The sequence below is a fragment of the Schistocerca americana genome, chromosome 7, assembly GCF_021461395.2.
Source record: "Schistocerca americana isolate TAMUIC-IGC-003095 chromosome 7, iqSchAmer2.1, whole genome shotgun sequence".
NCBI lineage: Eukaryota > Metazoa > Arthropoda > Insecta > Orthoptera > Acrididae > Schistocerca > Schistocerca americana.
The window spans coordinates 373,092,316-373,116,332 of NC_060125.1; the positions used below are offsets into that span (position 1 = coordinate 373,092,316).

The window sequence follows — 24,017 nt, forward strand, 5'->3', positions numbered from 1 at the left end:
AGGTCCTTCGTTGGTCGTATCCGTCCTCTCCCGTTGTGTTGTTCGCGTGCCGCTCCGTGGGTCCCGCCGCGTTTCCGTCACTTCAACCCAGCGACTGTTCCGGTCACCGTTACAACAACAGACATTCATTGAAGATGATTGTGACCAAAATGATGGAGACGAAAGCTGCATAATTAACTGTGGAACTGAATGTCGAACTTGTGAACCCTGCCCGCAGAGAAAAAAAAAAAAAAAAAAAAAAAAAAAAAAAGAGAGAAAAAAAAAAAAACACGAAGGAAGCTCCAGAGCCGCGAATTTCAGGGCGAGCAAGAATTCCAAAACCACTTCTCAGTGACGCAAAGTCACGTAACGGGAAACGCGGTGCCGAATTCTTAAAACATGGACTATAAAGCAATGGAAGAAAGTCATTCAGTTGTATGAGTCTTGTTCCACACCGTTTCTAACTTCTAGCCGAGTTTACGCCCCTAGAACGAAACGTGGCGGGGATTCAGTGATGATTTGGGTGGCCATATGGTGGAATTCCATGGGCTCCATAGTCAATCTTCTAACATTCTGCGTGGCGTCTGTTTGTTCTAAGTCGTGCCTCCCTACCACTTTCGCTCAACGACGTTCTGAGCGAGTTTTTTTAGGGAATTGAATAGTTTGAACCTGGGACCTGTTGCTGGTAAGGAGACGCCAGATCACACATGACACGTAGAGTTCAGAAGAGTTCAGTGAGACTAGCGATGATATAATCAAATAGTTAATGATTTCAGCGTCAGCTCCACTGCACTCCCTGTAAAAGAATCTTAGTACTAACTAAATTTAGTGGAAGGGGCTCAAGGCTTTCCTATTTTTAGTTAGCTGGTAAGATAACGCCGAAAAAGCAGTTAAGTTTACCATTGGAATTTTTATTCTACTCACAAAACATTGATTATAAATTTTACTATTGATAAAAGGAAATATTTTAATACAGGACGATAAAAACCAACTGCGTTCAACAAAAATGTGAACGAATATTCCCTGAATGGGTTTCTAAGTTCTATAATGGGTCGAAGGATGACCTATGCCATATCACATCTATAATCTAGGTTTAAATTAAGTTTCATAAAAGAGAAAACTATCAAAAACGGTCTACACCGACCCTCAATTATCTTTAATTACTTATTTAACTTGTCGTAAATTACAGTGGCTGATGTGGCTTCTCAGTAATTATATAACAGAAAAATCATCGCGTTTCAGATTTTAACTTTAAGCAGCAAATGTGAATACCACGAAGTTTAATTGACGATCAACACTAGTATTACGCAAAAAGGGGATGTAACAGATGAGACTTCTGCAGTTCTGAGTGAAGCCTTATGCGCTCTTATGCGGCATCGTTTGCGTTCATTACCTTGCCGGTGGTTAGGCAGTGTCAGGGGCGGCTGGCGGCGCAACTGCACACACCTCGCCGTCTCAGTAGCAACTCTCTCGAACTTATCCTTACTACTGTTTACCGAAGTTGGTTTAAGAAAAATGTATCTGGCTGTGTTTTCAACTGACCAGTCAGCATCTCAACGTTAACCTTAAGCTCTGCCTACAAAAATTCTGTCTATCCAATGAGAAACGTTATACATTTCGTGGTGGGGCAATGTTTTTAATGTTTGCTACGTAACAGAGACGTGTATAGTCTCACGCTAAAACTTGCAGCTGGTGTGGCCCTTTTAGTGTTATCGTAAGATCTATACTGTTCTTCTGGAGGGCTCTGCCTCTTAACATGGACTGGGGGATGGATCTCTTGGCGGTCAGTTGGCAATGCGGGTGTCCCATTGTCCCGCTCTTATCGTAGGCCGTTCTAGCCTACACGGCTCTGCTCTCGGATTCTGTTCTCATTTCTCCCCTCGGAACTGCGTCTGTTTCACAGTGGGAAGGTATGACATGCATTTAGACGTTCTTGTGTTAGTCTGTGGTATTCCATTTGCTCACTCGTTGATCGTATTACTTTGGTTAATTTGATGTCAGGATTAATTCGGAGCTATGTGACATATAGCCAGATTTGCTATCATGTCAGGTTTTTCATGGAAGGTGTTGGATTTGCCTGGCACCTTACAATCTGCAAGGTCACATTAGTGCCAAGGATTATGCGATTATTTCGGATGAACAGGTCAAGCGCATGATTTGTTCCTCAGTAGTGTTCCAAAACGTTCCAAGAGGACAGGGCCTCTATTCAGACAGCTCGCATCATCTAGGACTGATTTTATGAGCATGAGGGTGAATTGGCGCTTCTCACCTGGTCGCCAGTCACCAGATCTCAACAGTATTTACCCTTTATGGTCTACTTTGGAGAGAGGGTGCATGTTCACTGTCCACTTCCATCGATATCTGAAGTTACCACTATTTTGCAGGAATAATGGAATAAGATTCCCCTGAGAGCCACAAGGGCCTGTATTTATTGATTCCGAGATGACTGGAACCTGTTTTGAATGGTCAGGGTTTCCGACATGGTATTAGGAATGTTATTTTGTTGTTGTTTTGCTGATCTTTATTTTTTGTCTATTCCCTGTTTAAATAACCTTACGTAACACAGAGGGCGTTCTTTGGAGTGACATACAGAGTAGATTTCGTGGTTAAGTCCAGTGTATTTTTACAAGACAGAATGTGCTGGTTGTGTGTGTAGTTAGACAGAGGCAACTCACGCAGACCCCTCATCGGCCCCGGCAGCGTCCAGTCGGCGGAGCTACCCATGAGGCCGTGCTGCACCATGACGGGCGGGTGGCTGACGTTGGCGGAGCCCTTGGTTTGGGCGTCGTCCCAGGGTACCAACAGCCGCCAGAAGGACATCGGCGACTCCTCCTCCTCCTTTTGTTGGGAGAGGGCTCGCGGCGGCATACGGTGCAAAGTCAGCACGTACCCGTCCTCCGTCGTCACGTGATACTCCTCCACTACATAGCCATACTGGTCCACCAGCTGCGGCTGGAACCAACAATCGCCAAGCACAGCGCCATCACCAACACATCACTGTTGCTTTTAACTCTTCTCATTTTCTGCCCTGTAGGACAGAGCCATGTGTTCAAGATCCAACCCACCATCGCGATTATTTGCTCGTTTCTGTATCTCCTAGTCAACCCCAGATTCTTTAAAGGATAGGACACTGTGCATAAAACAGCTTCAGACGTCTGATTACTTTACAAATGTTAAGGTGTTAAATATTTGAAGTTAAACATCCAAGCGAGAAGAAGATACATAAAGGTTTCAAATCATGCTTCAAGTTTTTTTGGAGGTTGGTAAGTGGTTTCATTAAGAAACACTTTATGAAAATAGTCTGGGTAATTTGCTGTTGATTCTAGGAAAAAGCAAGTTTTTCGTGCATATCAGTTTTTACGATGTCATGTCTCCTGGACAACGTGTCATACAATGATAAAATTTTACAGGTATATTCAATGATAAATGACGGCACTATCTGCAACGTGTGTAGCAAATAGAGTCAGTAGTAAAGAAGCAATAAATTGAATATCATACCTGATGTTGAGGTTTTACAGGGTGCCATTTTAAGCAGAAGTTAGTTTTTTATACATCTACGTGTCCATGACGTTATATCTCCTGAACTATGAGTCGTAAAATAATATAATTTTTCAAGTACATTCAGTGGTATATGTGGATGCCGTCTGCAAACTGTGTTTCGAATAGAATCGGTAGTAAAGAAATAATAAATTAAATGAGAAACCAAATAAAAATAATCTACGAATCCCCTACTTATCCTTCGTGGACGATCTCACAATAATGGCAGATTCTTGTGAGACGGCTATAAAACAGATACAAACTCTAAAAAAGTGCGCAGAGAAAATTGGCCTGCAGGTAACATTTGGAAAGACTGTTTACGACAGCAAATTTAGAAATTTTCAAATTACATGCCAAATATGGAGAAACTAACAGAGTATCACACTTTAAATATCTAGGACAAATTATCTCTGAAAAATATGCATAACAAGAAAGGATACAAAAAGCTCGTAAAGGTTTAGGATTAGTGCAAAACCTCAATAATAAAAAATGCTTATCTTTAAATGCCAAAATTAGACATTACGAAACGGTAATTAAACCATCTATGTTATATGCCAGCGAAACCTTGGCACTAAACAGGAAAACTGATATAGAAAATCTAAAGAAAGAAGAAAGAAAAATAATTAGGAAAATTTTGGGACGAAGATGGACTGAGAATGGATGTAGGCTACAGAAAACGTCCAAAATAAAAGAATATTCTAACACAGAGACAGGCATGAGGAAAAGACGCCTCAAATTCTATGGCCACATAATTAGGCTTCCCGAACACAGACTAGCAAAAAGAATAGTAAGATACGTAGATTCCCTTGCTAATGGAGGAGAATGGATCCAAAATGTTAAGAAAGACTTGGAGTTAGCCAAAATCACCAAAGAAGAAATAGACGTAAGAAACAATTTTAGAATAAAATTAGAAAAATGGGAAGTAAAACCAGAAACAAAAGGCCGAAGAACCGGAACAATATGGAGCGAAGAAAGTAGAGCTAAATTCTCGCAAACAATGAAAAACTGGTGGGCAAATGAAAAAAACTAGAACAAGAAGAAGACCGGAAAATGAACCATCTTTACTTAGCGTCTTCCACCCTAGGAGCTTTGCGACTAATAATAACTAAAACGTCTTGCCTGATGCTTAAGTTTTACGGCATTAACAGTGAAAATGTAGTAAGCGATAAACTTTCCTTCTTTCATCATTCTGTGTGGGGACGGGCTGCCAGCAAGAAAAGCTTCGTCAAGGTTTGGAAATATATATAAAGTTTGGTAGAAGGCGGTGAGCACTCTCGGGGTATCGGCGAGAAAAAGTTTCGTAAAGGTTTGAAAATATATGTAACTCAGATACTGGATGAGTAAAGTCAGGGTATTGGCATGCCATCAGTTACGCTAACGTCAAGACAGACAGACAATTGCTATCTGTAATACTTGCCTTATTGTGTTAACCTTACAACATGGAATTATAGCACTTAATGAGTAGAATATGATAGCCTCTTAATTTTCTTAATTCGGTCAAGTATTTAGCGAAATATTGAACATCAAATTTTTGTTCACTCTCGAGGCTGTTAGGTAGCAACCTGCATAACTGAGTTTCCGTTTCCGGTATAGTGCCTTTGTAAAGTAGATTGTGCACGCCAGGGAAAGAGGTAATGGGCTGGTCTTACCTTAATCTCCCTAAAATGGTAGTTGTATGAGCATATGTGGCCGGTTCAGGGTTGAGTGATTTCTCCATGTAAGCGGGTATTTTCTGACACCTGTTGCAGAGAATCTTATAAAAGTCCTGCCCATAAGCTGCACCTTACATAAGCCATCTTGGGAGGAGGACGAAATGTCCTACTAAAATACCTACAGTCTGGTCCTTATCCTTATTTCCTGGCATACAAAAAGTTAAATAATTTCGTGGGTGTCGTGTAGCTTATGAGATTAATTTGGTATTATCTTAGCGTACTTCATAAACCGGGGAAAGGTGATCCTCCCTATTTAATCGCATTATTTCTTGTAGTATGAAGAGTTGGGGGATTCCGAAAGTCTGTTCCCGAAATCGGGAGTGTATTTCGGTTTGAGTCATTTACCTTCGTTTCCTAGGCAAGCTGAGTGTGGTATTTATGTGTGATTTTTTCTCACTGACGCCAAATTTTAGGGAAGGAGGTAGTTAGTTGACATAAATTCATTTGCGTAGCCACATTGTCCGTAGTTTCTTTACAATTACTGAGGGTATTTTCGTTTCGTCGTTACAACTACAAGAAATTGCGTTGTTTCTTTTGCACCAGATGCGTTTCGCTTTATTGAGGTAAAGCATCATCAGTGGTCTGTAATTAAAGATATTTACAATTCAATTTGTTTTTAAAAAAGAGTAGGTCGTAGACAAACTAGTTGCCTTGTTATGTTGGCAACACTACAAAACACAATACACAATTAGTAGTCTAAAAATATACAGTAAATAATGGTGTAAGAAAAAGTGCGCTATGTAAAACATAAAAATCGCGTAGTTCTGCAGAGCAACGAAAAATTAGACTGCAAGTATCAGCTTCTAATGAAGGAAGACAACAAAGACGTGCTAACAGGCGGCATTCCTGATGTATGAGAGAAACCAAGCAGTACTCACCACAAATAAAAACCAACAAATGAACTGTTTTTCGAACTTAAAAACAAATCATATCGTAAATATCTTTAATTGCAGACCACTGCTAATGCTTTATCTCGATAAAGCGAAACGCATCTGTTGAAGAAGAACACGCGTTTTCTTGTAGTTGTAACGACGGAACGAAAATATTCTCAGGAATAGTTGACATAAGGAGCTAGATGGCAAACAACATCTATTTCCTGCCACCGTAGAGCTAACACACTGTCATCTTACTCTTGGAGAATGTGTGTAAAGGTGCACTGTCCACCGTATCTTCAGTTTGCCTGGAAGTGTAGTTGATTTTCTGATTAGTGAGTCACATTTTTCTATCTCTTTTTTTTTTTTTTTTTTTTTTTTGTGAACCTGTGAATCGAACTGAGGCGTTAATAATGGCGGTTTTGGAAGAGTGGTTAACTGTGATTGCATGTATGTGTCATAATATTCCATTTCTGATATTTGGGATTCTGTATCCATTTTGCTTTTGGTACACCCGAGGGGCTAGTCGGCATGGCGACAGTTGTCATAGACATGATAATTCGCCCCACAACTATGACAACTAACCTCACCATTAGTGTTCATTAAAAATGAAAAAAATTCGGTAAAAACTGAATAAATACACATCACCTAGGAAAAAATTCGCCCTCTCCCCAAACCCGGTTCTTCGCACCAAACCGAGCGAGGTGGCGCAGTGGTTAGCACACTGGACTCGCAACCGGGAGGACGACGGTTCAATCCCGTCTCCAGCCATCCTGATTTAGGTTTTCCGTGATTTCCCTAAATCGTTTCAGGCAAATGCCGGGATGGTTCCTTTGAAAGGGCACGGCCGATTTCCTTCCCCATCCTTCACTAACCCGAGCTTGCGCTCCGTCTCTAATGACCTCGTTGTCGACGGGACGTTAAAACAACACTAACCTAACCTAACCTTCGCACCAACCAACCTTGGCCAGAACAGGAGGATTACTGCTATTCCACCAACAGTCCTTTCAAGGATAGAATCGCAGCTAGAAGGGCCAATAAGAAGAAAAACCCATGTAGAGTGAAGAAGAGCGATACGACTTAAGTTGATTGGTCAAAGAAAAAAATCAGCCCCGAATACGTCGATTTGCATTTTCTTCTTCGAATTCTTATGATGGCATATTAGAGATTACCTATGCAGAAAGTGACGACGGCTTAGCCATCTTTAATGAAGTTTGGAGATGGAAGAAACCCTCCTTAGGGAATGGCCTTCACCCTCATCTTTCTGCCAAGTAAGAGTTCTAATTCGACAGTTCCCGCAAACCTTGGAGAACCTCAAAAAGTTGCCAATACGTCACGTCAAACAAGATCCCACAATATCTAGGGTCTCCTGATCAACCTGAATACCATGTAATTGACAATTATTGTGAAGTATCCTGTCAATCATTGACCTTGAAAGACTGTCAAAACGAATAAAAACGAGGATCGAGAATCCATCATGATAAAAAAGAACGAAAAATGTAGACCGACAAACATGGATGACTCAGTTTCATACGACCAAAGTAAAAGTGTGCGGAATTGAATCCATCTGTTCAAATAAACGAGTGCTCAATTCCTACATTCGTGACTGATTTAAAATAATGGCTTGATTCTATTCGAATATAGGTAGCTTTAATAAGAAGCAGATTTTATTTTTCACGAAGAATTCATTGTTTGTTCATACATTTGAGCTCATACTGTTGTTTATACATTCCAGGAGAATTTATCTTTGTTCAACTATTATTTCTTCATGCGAAATTTATTTTTTGGAGACTTTATTCTATGAAAAGTTATGGCGTTTGAGGGAAAGTGTTTTCGGGATTATCTAAACATGTATTTAAATAATGGATACAACATGATTTTGTAATTAAAAAGTTAAGCTGTTGGCTGCATATACCAGAATCTCTCCAAGTGTCGTGCAAAAAAATAGAAACAGCAAAAACCAAAATCTATGCCATCTAGCTCCAGTCTCTTTTTTTGTTTTGAAATTTAAGACCGAGAATTGTCAGAAGCCAGCTGGAAGCGGTTTATGAACTGTGTACATTTTCCAGTCCCATGTTCACATCTCGGTACCTTTCTAAAATTTATTGGATTTCTACATGCCCTTAATTATTGACTTTGGAGGAATGAGAATTTGAACCCTGTATCGCAGATCAAAGCGAGGCTGGAGATCGTTATTTAAACTGTTTTTACATGTGTAGAGGTGCAGAGAATCGATCTAATAAGCGTTTCCCATTAAATCTGGGGAGCAGTACATCGCTAATTTTTCTTGCGTGCAGCACATTGCGTAGAGTGTGTTCATACTGAGAGCAATTGAGACTGGGGTTTCAGGCATCCCGATGGAAACTCCGAGCCACGGGTGAAAGGAATATTTCATTCCCAATGGTGAATATCCGGGGAAGAATTTGCAATTGTGGAATTTGTCTTGCACCCAAGGGAATCACCCTGTAAATTTTGGTTGGAACTTAACTTCCTTGGGATCGAAAGTTTCTGGAAGATTGAAACCGTGCACCAGAGCAGAAATTTAACCTGGAGTTATCTAGGCATAACTCAAGACCTGTCTTCACAGCATCACTTCAGACAAAACCATTCTCCAGCTTTGCAAACTTCACAGATGTTGTCTTGCATAGCTTATGGATATACACTCCTGGAAATTGAAATAAGAACACCGTGAATTCATTGTCCCAGGATGGGGAAACTTTATTGACACATTCCTGGGGTCAGATACATCACATGATCACACTGACAGAACCACAGGCACATAGACACAGGCAACAGAGCATGCACAATGTCGGCACTAGTACAGTGTATATCCACCTTTCGCAGCAATGCAGACTGCTATTCTCCCATGGAGACGATCGTAGAGATGCTGGATGTAGTCCTGTGGAACGGCTTGCCATGCCATTTCCACCTGGCGCCTCAGTTGGACCAGCGTTCGTGCTGGACGTGCAGACCGCGTGAGACGACGCTTCATCCAGTCCCAAACATGCTCAATGGGGGACAGATCCGGAGATCTTGCTGGCCAGGGTAGTTGACTTACACCTTCTAGAGCACGTTGGGTGCCACGGGATACATGCGGACGTGCATTGTCCTGTTGGAACAGCAAGTTCCCTTGCCGGTCTAGGAATGGTAGAACGATGGGTTCGATGACGGTTTGGATGTACCGTGCACTATTCAGTGTCCCCTCGACGATCACCAGTGGTGTACGGCCAGTGTAGGAGATCGCTCCCCACACCATGATGCCGGGTGTTCGCCCTGTGTGCCTCGGTCGTATGCAGTCCTGATGTGGCGCTCACCTGCACGGCGCCAAACACGCATACGACCATCATTGTCACCAAGGCAGAAGCGACTCTCATCGCTGAAGACGACACGTCTCCATTCGTCCCTCCATTCACGCCTGTCGCGACACCACTGGAGGCGGGCTGCACGATGTTGGGGCGTGAGCGGAAAACGGCCTAACGGTGTGCGGGACCGTAGCCCAGCTTCATGGAGACGGTTGCGAATGGTCCTCGCCGATACCCCAGGAGCAACAGTGTCCCTAATTTGCTGGGAAGTGGCGGTGCGGTCCCCTACGGCACTGCGTAGGATCCTACGGTCTTGGCGTGCATCCGTGCGTCGCTGCGGTCCGGTCCCAGGTCGACGGGTACGTGCACCTTCCGCCGACCACTGGCGACAACATCGATGTACTGTGGAGACCTCACGCCCCACGTGTTGAGCAATTCGGCGGTACGTCCACCCGGCCTCCCGCATGCCCACTATACGCCCTCGCTCAAAGTCCGTCAACTGCACATACGGTTCACGTCCACGCTGTCGCGGCATGCTACCAGTGTTAAAGACTGCGATGGAGCTCCGTATGCCACGGCAAACTGGCTGACACTGACGGCGGCGGTGCACAAATGCTGCGCAGCTAGCGCCATTCGACGGCCAACACCGCGGTTCCTGGTGTGTCCGCTGTGCCGTGCGTGTGATCATTGCTTGTACAGCCCTCTCGCAGTGTCCGGAGCAAGTATGGTGGGTCTGACACACCGGTGTCAATGTGTTCTTTTTTCCATTTCCAGGAGTGTAGTTTCAATCCGGCCGGACATTTGAAAACGGCGTACGCCTTGTTGCATACCTTAACCTGTGCCTAGGCAAATTTTTCACAATATCCTTTCTTCCAACAATGCCAGTCCTTCAATGCAGTTGAACTTCTGTGGAGTTCGGAAAATTTGAATAAAGTACTGCCAGAAGTAAAGATGTGTAGGCCTATGTGCCAGATTATAGATCGCAAAGCTAACTGATACCTCTCATACTGTCTATTTAGGAGCATTACGCTATACATTGAATATAAATGAGAAGCTCCAGATGACTGTAACTACTGAGGCGCGCACGCCTCGCGTTTATCCCTTTTATTGTTTGTCATCTTCTATTAAGGTACTGCCGCCTCATTTCTTATTCCATTTGCTGGCGTCACTAACTTCCTGCCTTACTTGCACGTGAGCGACAGCAGCAGCGCGTATCGATAAGTGCAGTGTCGTACCATATCTGGGGTGACAGATAGTATTTCCGGGTCGTCGTGTGTCTGGCAGTCAGTTGGAGACGGACCAGCTGATCAGTCGAGACGCAGCAGCAGTGAAGTCGAGGGACGGTGCGCCGGTGAGGCGCCGACAGCCAGTGCTCGCCGATCGCTGGCGACACACGAACTGTCCGACGGAGGGAGATTGGAGCGGGACGACCGTTGGTTGGTCGTCTCATTGGCCGACGTATATTTGGTCCTTCAGCGTTTCCGGGCCTGGGTAGTTGGTCGGTTAGCGTGGAGCAGCGAGGAAGTCCCCGTGGCGCGTGTCTGGCCGGAGCCTGGGGCGTCCACGCGCGGTCGGAGTGTGAGGGGCTGTCCCCGTTGCTACGAGGTCCGTGGCTCACCGATCCCGGACACGAAAGATAAGTTATCCTATCGCTTGGTCCGTAGACTGTCTGTCGGTTAGGTTCTCGTCGGATCGTCAATGGTTGGCCCGACTGCCTGTCTCAACTAAGCGAGCGTTAGTGTTTGAATTCCAGGCCGACCCTCGAACATCTGAGCGCTCTTGGGCGTACTACCCTATTTTTTTAAATTTGTTCTTGTTGTTTGTACTTGTATGGCTTCTAGCCGATTTTTTTAAATTACAGTTGTTTTGCTCTTAATGCCTTCAGCCTAGTTTAAAGTACTGTTTCACGTAAGCCCTTTGGCATTTTAAAAATTTTAATGTTGTTGAATTTTTAAGTAATGGGCCTTCAGCCGATTTTGAGTTCGTTTGCTCTTAAGGTCTTCAGCCTAAATTAAAGAACTGTTTCACGTAAGGCCTTTGGTATTTAAAAAAATTAATGTTATGAAGTTTTAAGTGTTAGACCTTCAGCCAATTTCAGTTTAACTTGTTTACTTCAGCCTAACTAAAGAACTCTTTTAAGAGAAGGCTTGCCTTTTAAATTTCTGATTATGCTTGCGTTTTAAGTTATTGGCCTTCATCCGTTTTTAGATTAAAGTCGCTTTCAGCCGGTAATGAAGTCCCAAAGATTAAAGCTGTGTGTTTAAAAAAATTTTTTTGGGATCTTGTAATGTTTAATCAAATAATAAAGTTGTATGTTCGAGTGTAATTGACAGCCCCTTGCCCGCATCTCGTGGTCGTGCGGTAGCGTTCTCGCTTCCCACGCCCGGGTTCCCGGGTTCGATTCCCGGCGGGTTCAGGGATTTTCTCTGCCTCGTGATGGCTGGGTGTTGTGTGCTTTCCTTAGGTTAGTTAGGTTTAAGTAGTTCTAAGTTCTAGGGGACTGATGACCGTAGCAGTTAAGTCCCATAGTGCTCAGAGCCATTTGAACCATTTTGACAGCCCCTTACATTGGCCCCTTTCCACAATCTAACTATCTGTCCTGTCCTGCGGATCAAGCAGGGCGCCTCAACCACGTACACGGATATACTGTTGGCAGGTATGTAAGTGATTAGAGCTGCAATTCTCTGTCACTGATAGAACGGCCATCAGGACACATTAGTGATTTTCGCTGTTAGTGTTGTCAGCAGGTCTAGTGGGGAATATAAAGGACGTGAGCAGCGTCAGTTGTTGAGTGATCAACGTGAAAGACATGGAGACGCGACGTACTCGTCTGAGGCGAAGTTTCAAAGCTCGATGTAGGACAGAACGGATATCTCATGGCAGGCATACTCGTCGACAAGGTTCCGGTCGACAACTTCCGATCACCACAAGGGAGGACTGCCGTATTGTCCACCAAACGCATCGTAATGCAATAACGTCTGCGGATGCCAACCAAAAAAAAAGTAATGGACGCATGCAACATTCTGTGTCATCCGGTACCATTGACTGGAAACTAAGTAATTAGCATAACATGCATAAGCAGTAGTTAACACTAACACACAAACGGCTGCATTAGGAACTGGGCCAGGAAGCATGGACTCCCGTTGAATAACGTCGCACTGTGTTCAGTGATGAATCGCGGTTCTGCACTGATGACTATCGTTGGCAAGTGTGGTGGTGACGTGTGGAGAGGTTCCATTCATCCAATGTTTTGGTGTCAATTTTGTCCCAGTGCCAGTACCCAAGAAAGCAGGGATCAGTTACATCAGCTACGTGCTGCCTAGCCTCAGGAGGGGCTACAATGGCTTCCGAACCGAATCATCACATAGATCAGGCCAGTCTGTGTGCACCGTCATACGAACTGGGTTCATACTGCCAAGTTCTTAGTAGATTTGACTCGACGTTGTAATCGCTGACATGACATACCTACTAAAAACGTGCAGTTTCGTTTCATTCTCCGCTTCTGGGTACTTTACTTTTTTTTCAGGCACGCTGTTCACACTCATGTTCAGGAAAAACAGAACACCTTGAACGATTACAGAAAGGACGTTCATATTCATAGGACAGGTACATTAGTATGATTTGCAGAAATGATCAGCATTTCAGTCAACTCGGTTCAGCATGTGTCCTGTTGCCTAATAGACACAGAATCCGCCTTGGGCCGTGATAACTTGTCCAAAGCGTGATTGCATCTAAACGTCTAAGGCGCTTATGGAATCCTATGCTATAGCCATCCACGCTGCTTTCACCTGGTTTCAAAGTTCATTGTGATTGATGGCACTGGATCACAGCACCGCAACTGTCATTTCACCATATGCCACAAATTTTCGGTTGGCGACACGTAGGGTGATCTGGCGGGCCAGGACAAAAGTCTGACGTCCTGTGACAAAGGCATCTGTCCGTGCAAAAACATGTGGTCGTGCATTATCTTACTGAAAAATGGCTTCACGGGTGTTGTGGCAGAGATGGTATGGTTGCGGATCACGGGGTGTCATTCACGTAGGTCACACTGGTCACAGTGCCCTGGACATGCACCAACTGTAATTTGTGAATGTTCCCAATAGCATCCCACACCATAAGCCTTGACTTGTCACTGTATGTCTTGTGCGAATGGCAGTCACTATGGTATCGCTCCACCTGTCTATGTTGTTGCGGTTGTTGTGGTCTTCAGTCCTGAGACTCGTTTAATGCAGCTCTATATGCTACTCTGTCCTGTGCAAGCTTCATCATCTCCCAGTACTTACTGCAACCTACATCCTTCTGAATCTGCTTAGTTAATTCATCTGTTGGTCTCCCTCTACGATTATTTCCCTCCACGCTGCCCTCCAATGCTAAATTGATGATCCTGTGATGCCTCAGAACATGTCCTACCATCCGGTCCCTTCTTCTTGTCAAGTTGTGTCACAAACTCCTCTTCTCACCAATTCTGTTCGATACCTCCTCATTAGTTATGTGATCAACCCATCTAATCTTCAGCATTCTTCTGTAGCACCACATTTCGAAAGCTTCTATTCTCTTCTTGTCTAAACTGTTTAACGTCCATGTTTCACTTCCATACATGGCTATGCTCCCTACAAATACTTTCAGAAACGAATTCCTGACACTTAAATCTATACTCGATGTTAACAAATTTCTCTTCTTCAGAAACGCTTTCCTTGCCATTGCCAGTCTACATTTTATATCCTCTCTACTTCGACCATCATCAGTTGTTTAGCTCCCCAAATACCAAAACTCCTTTACTACTTTAAGTGTCTCATTTCCTAATCTGATTCCCTCAGCATCACCCGACTTAATTCGACTACATTCCATTATCATCGTTTTGCTTTTGTTGATGTTCATCTTATATCCTCCTTTCAAGACACTGTCCATTCCGTTCAACTACTCTTCCAAGTCCTTTGCTGTGTCTGACAGAACTACAATGTCATCGGCGAACCTCAAAAGCTTTTTTTCTTCTCCATGAATTTTAATAACTTCTCCGAATTTTTCTTTCGTTTCTTTCACTGCTTGCTCAGTATACAGATTGAATAACATCGGGGAGAGGCTACAACCCTGTCTCACTCCCTTTCCAACCACTGCTTCCCTTTCATGCCCCTCGACTCTTATAACTGCCATCTGGTTTCTGTACAAATTGTAAATAGCCTTTCGCTCCCTGTGTTTTACCCCTGCCACCTTTAGAGTTTGAAAGAGAGTATTCCAGTCAACATTGTCAAAAGCTTTCTCTAAGTCTACAAATGCTTGAAACATAGGTTTCCCTTTCTTAATCTATTTTCTAAGATAAGTCGTAGGGTCAGTATTGCCTCACGTGTTCCAACATTTCTACGGAATCCAAACTGACCTTCCCCGAGGTCGGCTTCTACTAGTTTTTCCATTCGTCTGTAAAGAATTCGCGTTAGTATTTTGCAACTGTGACTTATTAAACTGATAGTTCGGTAATTTTCACATCTGTCAACACCTGCTTTCTTTGGAATTGGAATTATTATATTCTTCTTTAAGTCTGAGGCTATTTCGCCTGTCTCATACATCTTGCTCACCAGATGGTAGAGCTTTGTCAGGACTGGCTCTCCCATGGCCAACAGTAGTTCCAATGGAACGTTGTCTACTCCCGGGGCCTTGTTTCGACTCAGGTCTTTCAGTGCTCTGTCAAACTCTTGACGCAGTATCGTATTTACCATTTCATCTTCATCTACATCCTCTTCCATTTCCATAATATTGTCCTCAAGTACATCGCCCTTGTATAGACCCTCTACATACTCCTTCCACGTTTCTGCTTTCCCTTCTTTGCTTAAAACTGGGTTTCCATCTGAGCTCTTGATATTCATAAAAGTGCCTCTCTTTTCTCCAAAGGTCTCTTTAATTTTCGAGTATCTATCTTACCCCTAGTGAGATAAGCATCTACATCCTTACATTTGTCCTCTTGCTATCCCTGTTTAGCCATTTTGCACTTCCTGTCGATCTCATTTTTGAGACGTTTCTATTCCTTTTTGCCTGCTTCATTTACTGCGTTTTTATATTTTCTCCTTTCATCAGTTAAATTCAATATTTCTTCTGTTACCCAAGGATTTCTACTAGCCCTCGTCTTTTTACCTACTTGATCCTCTGCTGCCTTCACTACTTCATCCCTCAGAGCTACCCATTCTTCTTCTATTGTATTTCTTTCCCCCATTCCTGTGAATTGTTCCCTCATGCTCTCCCTGAAACTCTGTACAACCTCTGGTTTAGTCAGTTTTTCCAGGTCCCATCTCCTTAAATTCCCACCTTTTTGTAGTTTCTTCAGTTTTAAACTACAGTTCATAACCAACAGATTGTGGTCAGAGTCCACATCTGCCCCTGGAAATGTCTTACAATTTAAAACCTGGTTCCTAAACTTCTGTCTTACCATTATATAATCTGTCTGATACCTTCTAGTATCTCCAGTATTCTTCCATGTATACAAACATCTTTTACGATTCTTGAACCATGTGTTAGCTATGATTAAGTTATGCTCTGTGCAAATTTCTACCAGACGGCTTCCTCTTCATTTCTTACCCCCAATCCAAATTCACCTACTATGTTTCCTTCTCTCCCTTTTCCTACTCTCGAATTCCAGTCATCCATGACTATTAAATTTTTGTCTCCCTTCACTACCTGAATACATTTCATCAATTTCTTCATCATCTGCAGAGCTAGTTGGCATATAAACTTGTACTACTGTAGTAGGCATGCGCTACGTGTCTATCTTGGCCACAATAATGCGTTCACCATGCTGTTTGTAGTAGCTTACCCGCGCTCCTATTTTTTTATTCATTATTAAACCTACTCCTGCGTTACCCCTATTTGATTTTGTATTTATAACCCTGTAATCACCTGACCAAAAGTCTTGTTCCTCCTGCCACCGAACTTCACTAATTCCAACTAAACTTTAACCTATCCATTTCCCTTTTTAAATTTTCTAACCTACCTGCCCGATTAAGGGATCTGACATTCCACGCTCCGATCCGTAGAACGCCAGTTTTCTTTCTCCTAATAACGACGTCCTCTTCAGTAGTCTCCTTCCGGAGATCGGAATGGGGGACTGTTTTACCTCGGGAATATTTTACCCAAGAGGACGCCATCATTATTTAACCATACAGTAAAGCTGCATGCCCTCGGGAAAAATTACGGCTGTAGTTTCCCCTTGCTTTCAGACGTTCGCAGTACCAGCACAGCAAGGCCGTTTTGGTTAGTGTTACAAGGCCAAATCAGTCAATCATCCAGACTGTTGCCCCTGCAACTACTGAAAAGGCTGCTGCCCCTCTTCAGGAACCACACGTTTGTCTGGCCTCTCAACAGATACCCCTCCGTTGTGGTTGCACCTACGGTACGGCTATCTGTATCGCTGAGGCACGCAAGCCTCCCCACCAACGGCAAGGTCCATGGTACATGGACCTTCGTCCATCATTTTCAAACATACACTAACGTGGATTCTTCCAAAAATGCTATCTGATGCCGTTCCTGTCTCCTGTGACGTCGTTCCATACACCATTGCCCTCTTGCGTATTTCTGGAAATTCTTCAAAGATAGGAGGGGAACCGGAACGCGCACGTAATCCGTGCCGTGCGGTAATAAACGGCAGCCGGCCGATGTGGCCGAGCGGTTCCAGGCTCTTCAGTCTGGAATCGCGTGACCGCTACGGTTGCAGGTTCGAATCCTGCCTCGGGCATGGATGTGTGTGATGTCCTTAGGTTAGTTAGGTTTAAGTAGTTCTAAGTTCTAGGGGACTGATGACCTCAGATGTTAAGTCCCATAGTGCTCAGAGCTATTTTTGAATAAACGGCAATGTTTGTGTATGACGTGTTACACAGTTCCACTGTTGCGCCAGAACGAAGAGGACGCAGATCTGTCCTGCAATGCTGTTTGGATGAGGTGCCGATCTTCTAGGGAATTGGTCTGCGTTGTCTTACCTGACCCACCTAGTCGTGTTCTCCGGCCTTCCATGAACCATTATGCATACACCCGTTGCTCTGCAGAAACACTTTGTCCCACAAGAGCAGCATTCGTGGATGGATGCATAACTTTTTCTCACGCCAACAACGCGTCTTCTTTCGAAGTAACTGATTTGACGGTACGGTTCGCGCATACGTCTGCAAGGCATCCTGCACGTGTGCTCAAGTCACACTGATCCATTACCTTCGATTTACAGCGAAAACGAGAGCCGCAAGTGCATTTTACCGGTAGATGGTGTTGCTCCCCAATATCGAAGTTGACCCTGAACCCGCTGGCCGACTTGGTTCAAATGCTAATCATTTTTGCAGAACATGCTAATGTACATATCCTGTGAATATGAACGTGCTGTCTCTGATCCTCCAAGACGTTATTTTTTTGTCTGAACATGAGTGTATGTAAACCAGCTGGGTTCGAATCAATTCAAATCCTATTTCTGTTAAGACCAAATCTTAATTTCAGGTAGATGTTCACGTTAGTACTCATTTTCCTGAATGCACAACTCAGTGGGCTTTCTAAATGGCCAGCAGACGAGACGTACATTAATGATGTCATGGAGCGACAAGGTCACCCGCTCAGATAGTCTAGCGCGCTAAGGCGCCACCTTCTAGCACACTGGGAGACTTGCAGGCCCCGGTGCAAATACAACCGGCAGCTTAGTGACGATGGCCGGATGGGCTTTTTACGAGGTTTCCCACATCCATCTAGATAAATTCGATGTGGTACCCACGTCCCGCCTCAAATAAAAGCACATAAACACTTGGAAAAACATTCTCATTCTTAATATGAGGTAACACTGGACAACTGAGGTACACAAATTCCGTCTCGAGGAGAACTAGTGCCGTCAGAACGGGCATCGGCCAACCCATTACCATCAACATTTCCAAAGCCGAAATAACACGCCTACCTCATAGAGGCAGGGAATAAAGTTAGGAAGAAGAAGACGGAGCGAAGAGGGTTCCACCTTGCGCTGTTTTGAAGTCATGTTCTGTTAGATTTCACACTTACGCTGCCGTATACAACGTTGGTCAGAACACTCACACAAATGAGGATCGATCGGCCATTGATGTTGACATGGAATAAACATGGCATGCACGTCAAAAAAGAACGTTGATATGTTTCTGACGCTCGTTGAATGACGACAAGACGTGTGTAGAGCGGCCGTTGCTTAGGCTGTGAAATATCCCGGTCGAAGTTCTCCATCAACTACAAATTTCTTGTGTGTTAAAGAATGTCTCCGACAAATAAGTAGTTAGAAAATGCATGGCTGCAATAGACGAAGACCACCAAGAAGCAAAGGTAGAATTGTTTTAGCTTCAGTACACCACAATCTTCACTTGCGGAACTTCTTGCAGTCACTACCATAAGTGTTGCATCTATGTGGCGAACAGTATACGGTCACGAGTTTAACCCCACCTGTCACTGACTCAGGAGTAGCATGAGTACAATTACAATCGGAGAGTTTCTTCCTGCGAATGGGTCATAATTAATTTCGTTCTAGATGCCTTAAATACACTCCCGGATTAGTACACCCTTTTAGAGGTTTCCAAATCCACTCAAGATTTATTGTTGCAACAGTGTATATGGAGGACATGAAATGATTATATTTACAGATTGATATCACAAGCAGTTCTCCCGTACCAGCTATTGACCTCTGTTTAAACATCCATATTAATATGCAGTGTAGCTTCAAAGGACACCAAAGCAGGTGCTGACTTTGGAATCCAGTTGATGATACAGATAGCGAATATTGTCATGGGACACGTTATACCGTACCTGGTCGATCTGTTTACGTAGTTCTGGATGAGTTGTTCGTTGACAGGTAGCAGCAGTCATATCTTATCCCACAGGTGCGATATATTATGGCACAGACAATGAGCTGTAGACAAGCGTAGAGAATTCGCGGAGAGCAGTGGCAGCAGGAGACAAGTGCAAATGGCTTTATGCACTATGGGACTTAACATCTGAGGTCATCAGTCCCCTAGACTTAGAACTACTTAAGCCTAACTAACCTAAGGACATCACAAACATCCATGTCCGAAGCAGGATTCGAACCTGCGACCGTAGCAGCAGCGCAGTTCCGGACTGAAGCACCTAGAACCGCTCGGTCACAGAGTCCGGCCTTGGAGACAAGTTCGCAGATCGCGGTAGCCAGGGAAGTTGCTGCACGCCTTCCAGAACACTTCGAGTTTCACGGATAGTATGTGGCCGAGCATTATCCTGCTGGAACAACGCATCATCTTCCTGCTGCAAGAACGGCAAAAAAACTGATCTAACAGAACTCTACACGTACCGAAAGCTGGTTAGAACCCTCCACAGACACGCCAAAGGTAAATGAGAGTTGTAGTTTGTCTCACCCGAGACCATAAGGCCTCGAGTGGGGCCAGTGTTTTTCGGACGAATGTATTTTAAGAGATAGCCCTTACCAGGTCTATGTCGTAAGGGCAAACAACCATCTCTTACGTGCTGGCAGAATCACCTTTCATGGCTGAAGGCCACGACGCGTCATTCTATCTTCCAAGAGACCCTCTGGCGGCCCAGATGTTCTGGCCTGAGTGGATGCTGGGCTAGATGTGTGCGTGCCCGTAGTCCCATTGCTAACAACCTGTTGGCAACAGTTCGTGTTGACACGTTTGGGCTCACAAGCCCTCTTACCTGTGCTGTGGTAGCTGTACGATCTGCTATTGATGTTCTAATAATACGACAATCCTGGTGGATGTATGTGCTGCGTGGGCGTGCAGAAACTTGATTAAATGTGTGAGAACTGACACCAGTATCGTTGCACAACAAACGCAGCTTGTACAAGTTACCTGTCAATTCTCTGAAAGGACCATCCCAGCCCTCGGAAGACCACAATTTGTCCCCTTTCAAACATGCTCAGTTGACTGTACGACTGTACGACAGCATCTCATTGGCACGGTTGCCTATCTGCTTGGGACAGTGTACATCTGGCGGGGCAGATGCGCAACAAAGTGCAAAATCCGTTAGTGGAGCGAGCAGATGGCGTGCTGCTGATCGAAGATGAAGCGTGGCCGCAAGCCGAGAGGTGGGGCTGTTTGCCTGTGGGCGTCCTGCATACAGAAGTAATTGCGTGCTGGTTCGCCTACACAGAAATGGGCGGTTGGGACCTGTTTTAGTGTGTCGACGCTCCTCTGTCACACAAACTGAGGATATGGGACATGTTGTTGTTGTTGTGGTCTTCAGTCCTGAGACTGGTTTGATGCAGCTCTCCGTGCTACTCTATCCTGTGCAAGCTTCTTCATCTCCCAGTATTTACTACAACCTACATCCTTCTGAATCTGCTTAGTGTATTCATCTCTTGGTCTCCCTCTACGATTTTTACCCTCCACGCTGCCCTCCAATGCTAAATTTGTGATCCCGTGATGCCTCAGAACATTCTCCTACTAACCGGTCCCTTCTTCTTGTCAAGTTTTGCCACAAACTCCTCTTCTCCCCAATTCGATTCAATACCTCCTCATTAGTTATGTGATCTACCCATCTAATCTTCAGCATTCTTCTGTAGCACCACATTTCGAAAGCTTCTATTCTCTTCTTGTCTAAACTATTTAACGTCCATGTTTCACTTCCATAATGTATACACTCCATACAAATACTTTCAGAAACGAATTCCTGACACTTAAATCTATACTCGATGTTAACAAATTTCTCTTCTTCAGAAACGCTTTCCTTGCCATTGCCAGTCTACATTTTATATCCTCTCTACTTCGACCATCATCAGTTGTTTAGCTCCCCAAATACCAAAACTCCTTTACTACTTTAAGTGTCTCATTTGCTAATCTGATTCCCTCAGCATCACCCGACTTAATTCGGCTACATTCCATTATCCTCGTTTTGCTTTTGTTGATGTTCATCTTATATCCTCCTTTCAAGACACTCTCCATTCCGTTCAACTGCTCTTCCAAGTCCTTTGCTGTCTCTGACAGAACTACAATGTCATCGGCGAACCTCAAAGTTTTTATTTCTTCTCCATGAATTTTAATAACTTCTCCGATTTTTTTTTGTTTGTTTCACTGCTTGCTCAGTATACAGATTGAATAACATCGGGGAGAGGCTACAACCCTGTCTCACTCCCTTCCCAACCACTGCTTCCCTTTCACGTCCCTCGACTCTTATACCTGCCATCTGGTTTTTGTACAAATTGTAAATAGCCTTTCGCTCCCTGTATTTTACCTCTGCCACCCTCAGAATTTGAAAGAGAGTATTCCAGTCAACATTGTCAGAAGCTTTCTCTAAGTCTACAAATGATAGAATCGTCGGTTTGCCTTTCCTTAGTCTTTCTTCTAAGATAAGTCGTAAGGTCCGTATTGTCTCACGTGTTCCAAAGTTCATACGGAATCCCAACTGATCTTCCCCGAGGTCGGCTTCTACCAGTTTTTCCACTCGTCTGTAAAGAATTCGTGTTAGTATTTTGCAGCTGTGACTTATTAAACTGATAGTTCGGTAATTTTCACATCTGTCAACACCTGCTTTCTTTGGGATTGGAATTATTATATTTTTCTTGAAGTCTGAGAGTATTTCGCCTGTCTCATACATCTTGCTCTCCAGATGGTAGAGTTTTGTCAGGACATATGTTGTGCTAGTGAGTATTCTCTCCTGAAGAGCTACTGAAATGTGATTCTTGCTAAATCGTCATACTCCGACTGATACAGTTCGTGCGGCTCTCCTCGTCGGAGGTTCGAGTCTTTCCTCGGGCGTGGGTGTGTGTTTTGTCCTTAGTGTAAGCTAGTTTTAAGTTAAATTAACTAGTGTGTAAACCTATGGACCGATGACCTCAGCAGTTTGGTCCCATGGGAACTTACCACAAATTTCCAATTTTTTTTCCGACTGACATGCGTAAACTGTACATTGCCAAACTGTGTCTGAACTGAGCATATTAAGTTGGCTGTCCGTAGTGTATTATGTTGCTGTATACAATGCAGATTTAGTTGCTTTGGTGTGTGATCAAGTGAATAATCGGTTGCCTAGACGTTTTTCTACATTGTGATTAATGGCACCATACGATTTGCGGTGGTTGTGGGCTACGGATTGCACCAGTGAAGTTACAGTTTCTCGGTCGTTCTACTTTATCTTAATTCAGTTGTTGCTGAAGTTGCTTTGAACGACTCGTTTCTTTACGGTGTTTCTTAACTATGTTCATTTATTTTTATTTAAATTATATGAGGGGCATTCAATAAGTAACGGGACACATTTTTTTCTTGATCAGTTTCGGTTGAAAAAATAGCGGAATTTGTTGTGGGATGTGGAATATTCCCGTTTCACGCCTTACGGTATCATAAAGTTCCGATAGGTGAAAACGCTATATATAGCCTTCAAAATGGTGTCGGTAACGTAGGTGCGTTCCAAGACAGACCTGTCACTGAGTTTCTTTTGACGGAGAACCAGAGCGTCGTAGATATTCATAGGGGCTTGCAGAATGTCTACGGAGACCTGGCAGTGAACAGAAGTACGGTCAGTCTTTTTGTGAGATGTCTGTCATCATCCCCACAAGGTCATGCAAACCCCACCGATCACCCACGTGTCGACCGACTGCACCATTGATTGAGACACCTACAATGTTGATACGTGCGGACACTCTCATTTGAGGTGATCGACGGATCACGATCAAACACTTCGCTGCGTAACTGGATGTCTCTGCTAGTAGTGCTGGCACACTCGCTCACCAGCTGGTGTAGTCAAAGGCGCGTGCCTGTTGAGTTCTCGCCACATAACACAACACCATAAAAAGCAACGAGGAATCATCTGTGCGGAACTGGTCGCACGTCAGGAGGTTGGTCGTGACAATTTTTGTCGAACTTCGTCACAGGCGATGAAACATGGGTTCGTCACTTCGAACCGAAAACAAAACGGCAATCCATGAAGTGACGCCACACCACCTCTCCTCCGAATTAAAAGTTCAAAGCTACACCCTCAGCCGGTAACGTCATGGCAACGATCTTTTGAAAATATTCTTCTTGATGTCCTCCCTCGTGGTGCAACGATTAACTCAGAAATGTATAGCGTTACCCTCAGGAATTTGAAGAAATGAGTTGAGAGTGTTCGTCGTCACAAAAATACAAACCAACTTCTTCTTCTCTATGACAACGCAAGACCTCACACGAGAGGAGCTCACAAAACTTCATTGGACTCTTCTTCCTCATTCACCGTAGACCCCGGACCTCGCACCCTCTGACACATTGTCCCAGTTAAAGATACATTCCGCGGGAAGCAGTAGGTAGATGATGGGGACGTTATTGATGCAGCAGGACGTTGGCTCCGACATCTTCCAGCAGATTAGTACCATGCGGTCATACAGGTCCTCCCAGTAAAGTGGTGTAAGACCGTCGCACGGCATGGAAATTATGTTGAACAAAAGCCGTTTTGTAGCTACAAGAGTGGGAAACAATATGCTGTATTTAAGTTCCGAATAAAACCAAAAGGTATGTTACATTAGTTACTGAATGCCCCTCGTAATTAACTTGAGTCTTCGGTAAATAACTGATTCCTATTTCAACTGATTCGGTTACAGTACCTTTTAATGTTATTTTTTAAGTCACTAATAATATAAACTGTCCTGGTTTAACTCGATTGTGGTTATGCTACACTACTGACCATTAAAA

General features: G+C 43.9%; 1 protein-coding gene across 1 annotated transcript in view; it reads right to left on the bottom strand.

Annotated features, from left to right (window-relative positions):
* Positions 1-24,017, bottom strand: part of LOC124622948 (lipase 3-like) — a 170,654-nt gene that overhangs the window by 140,405 nt on the left and 6,232 nt on the right. The window contains exon 2 of the mRNA XM_047148739.1: positions 2,655-2,931. Coding sequence (XP_047004695.1) covers positions 2,655-2,931 — 277 coding nt within the window. The remainder of the gene's footprint in view (positions 1-2,654; positions 2,932-24,017) is intronic.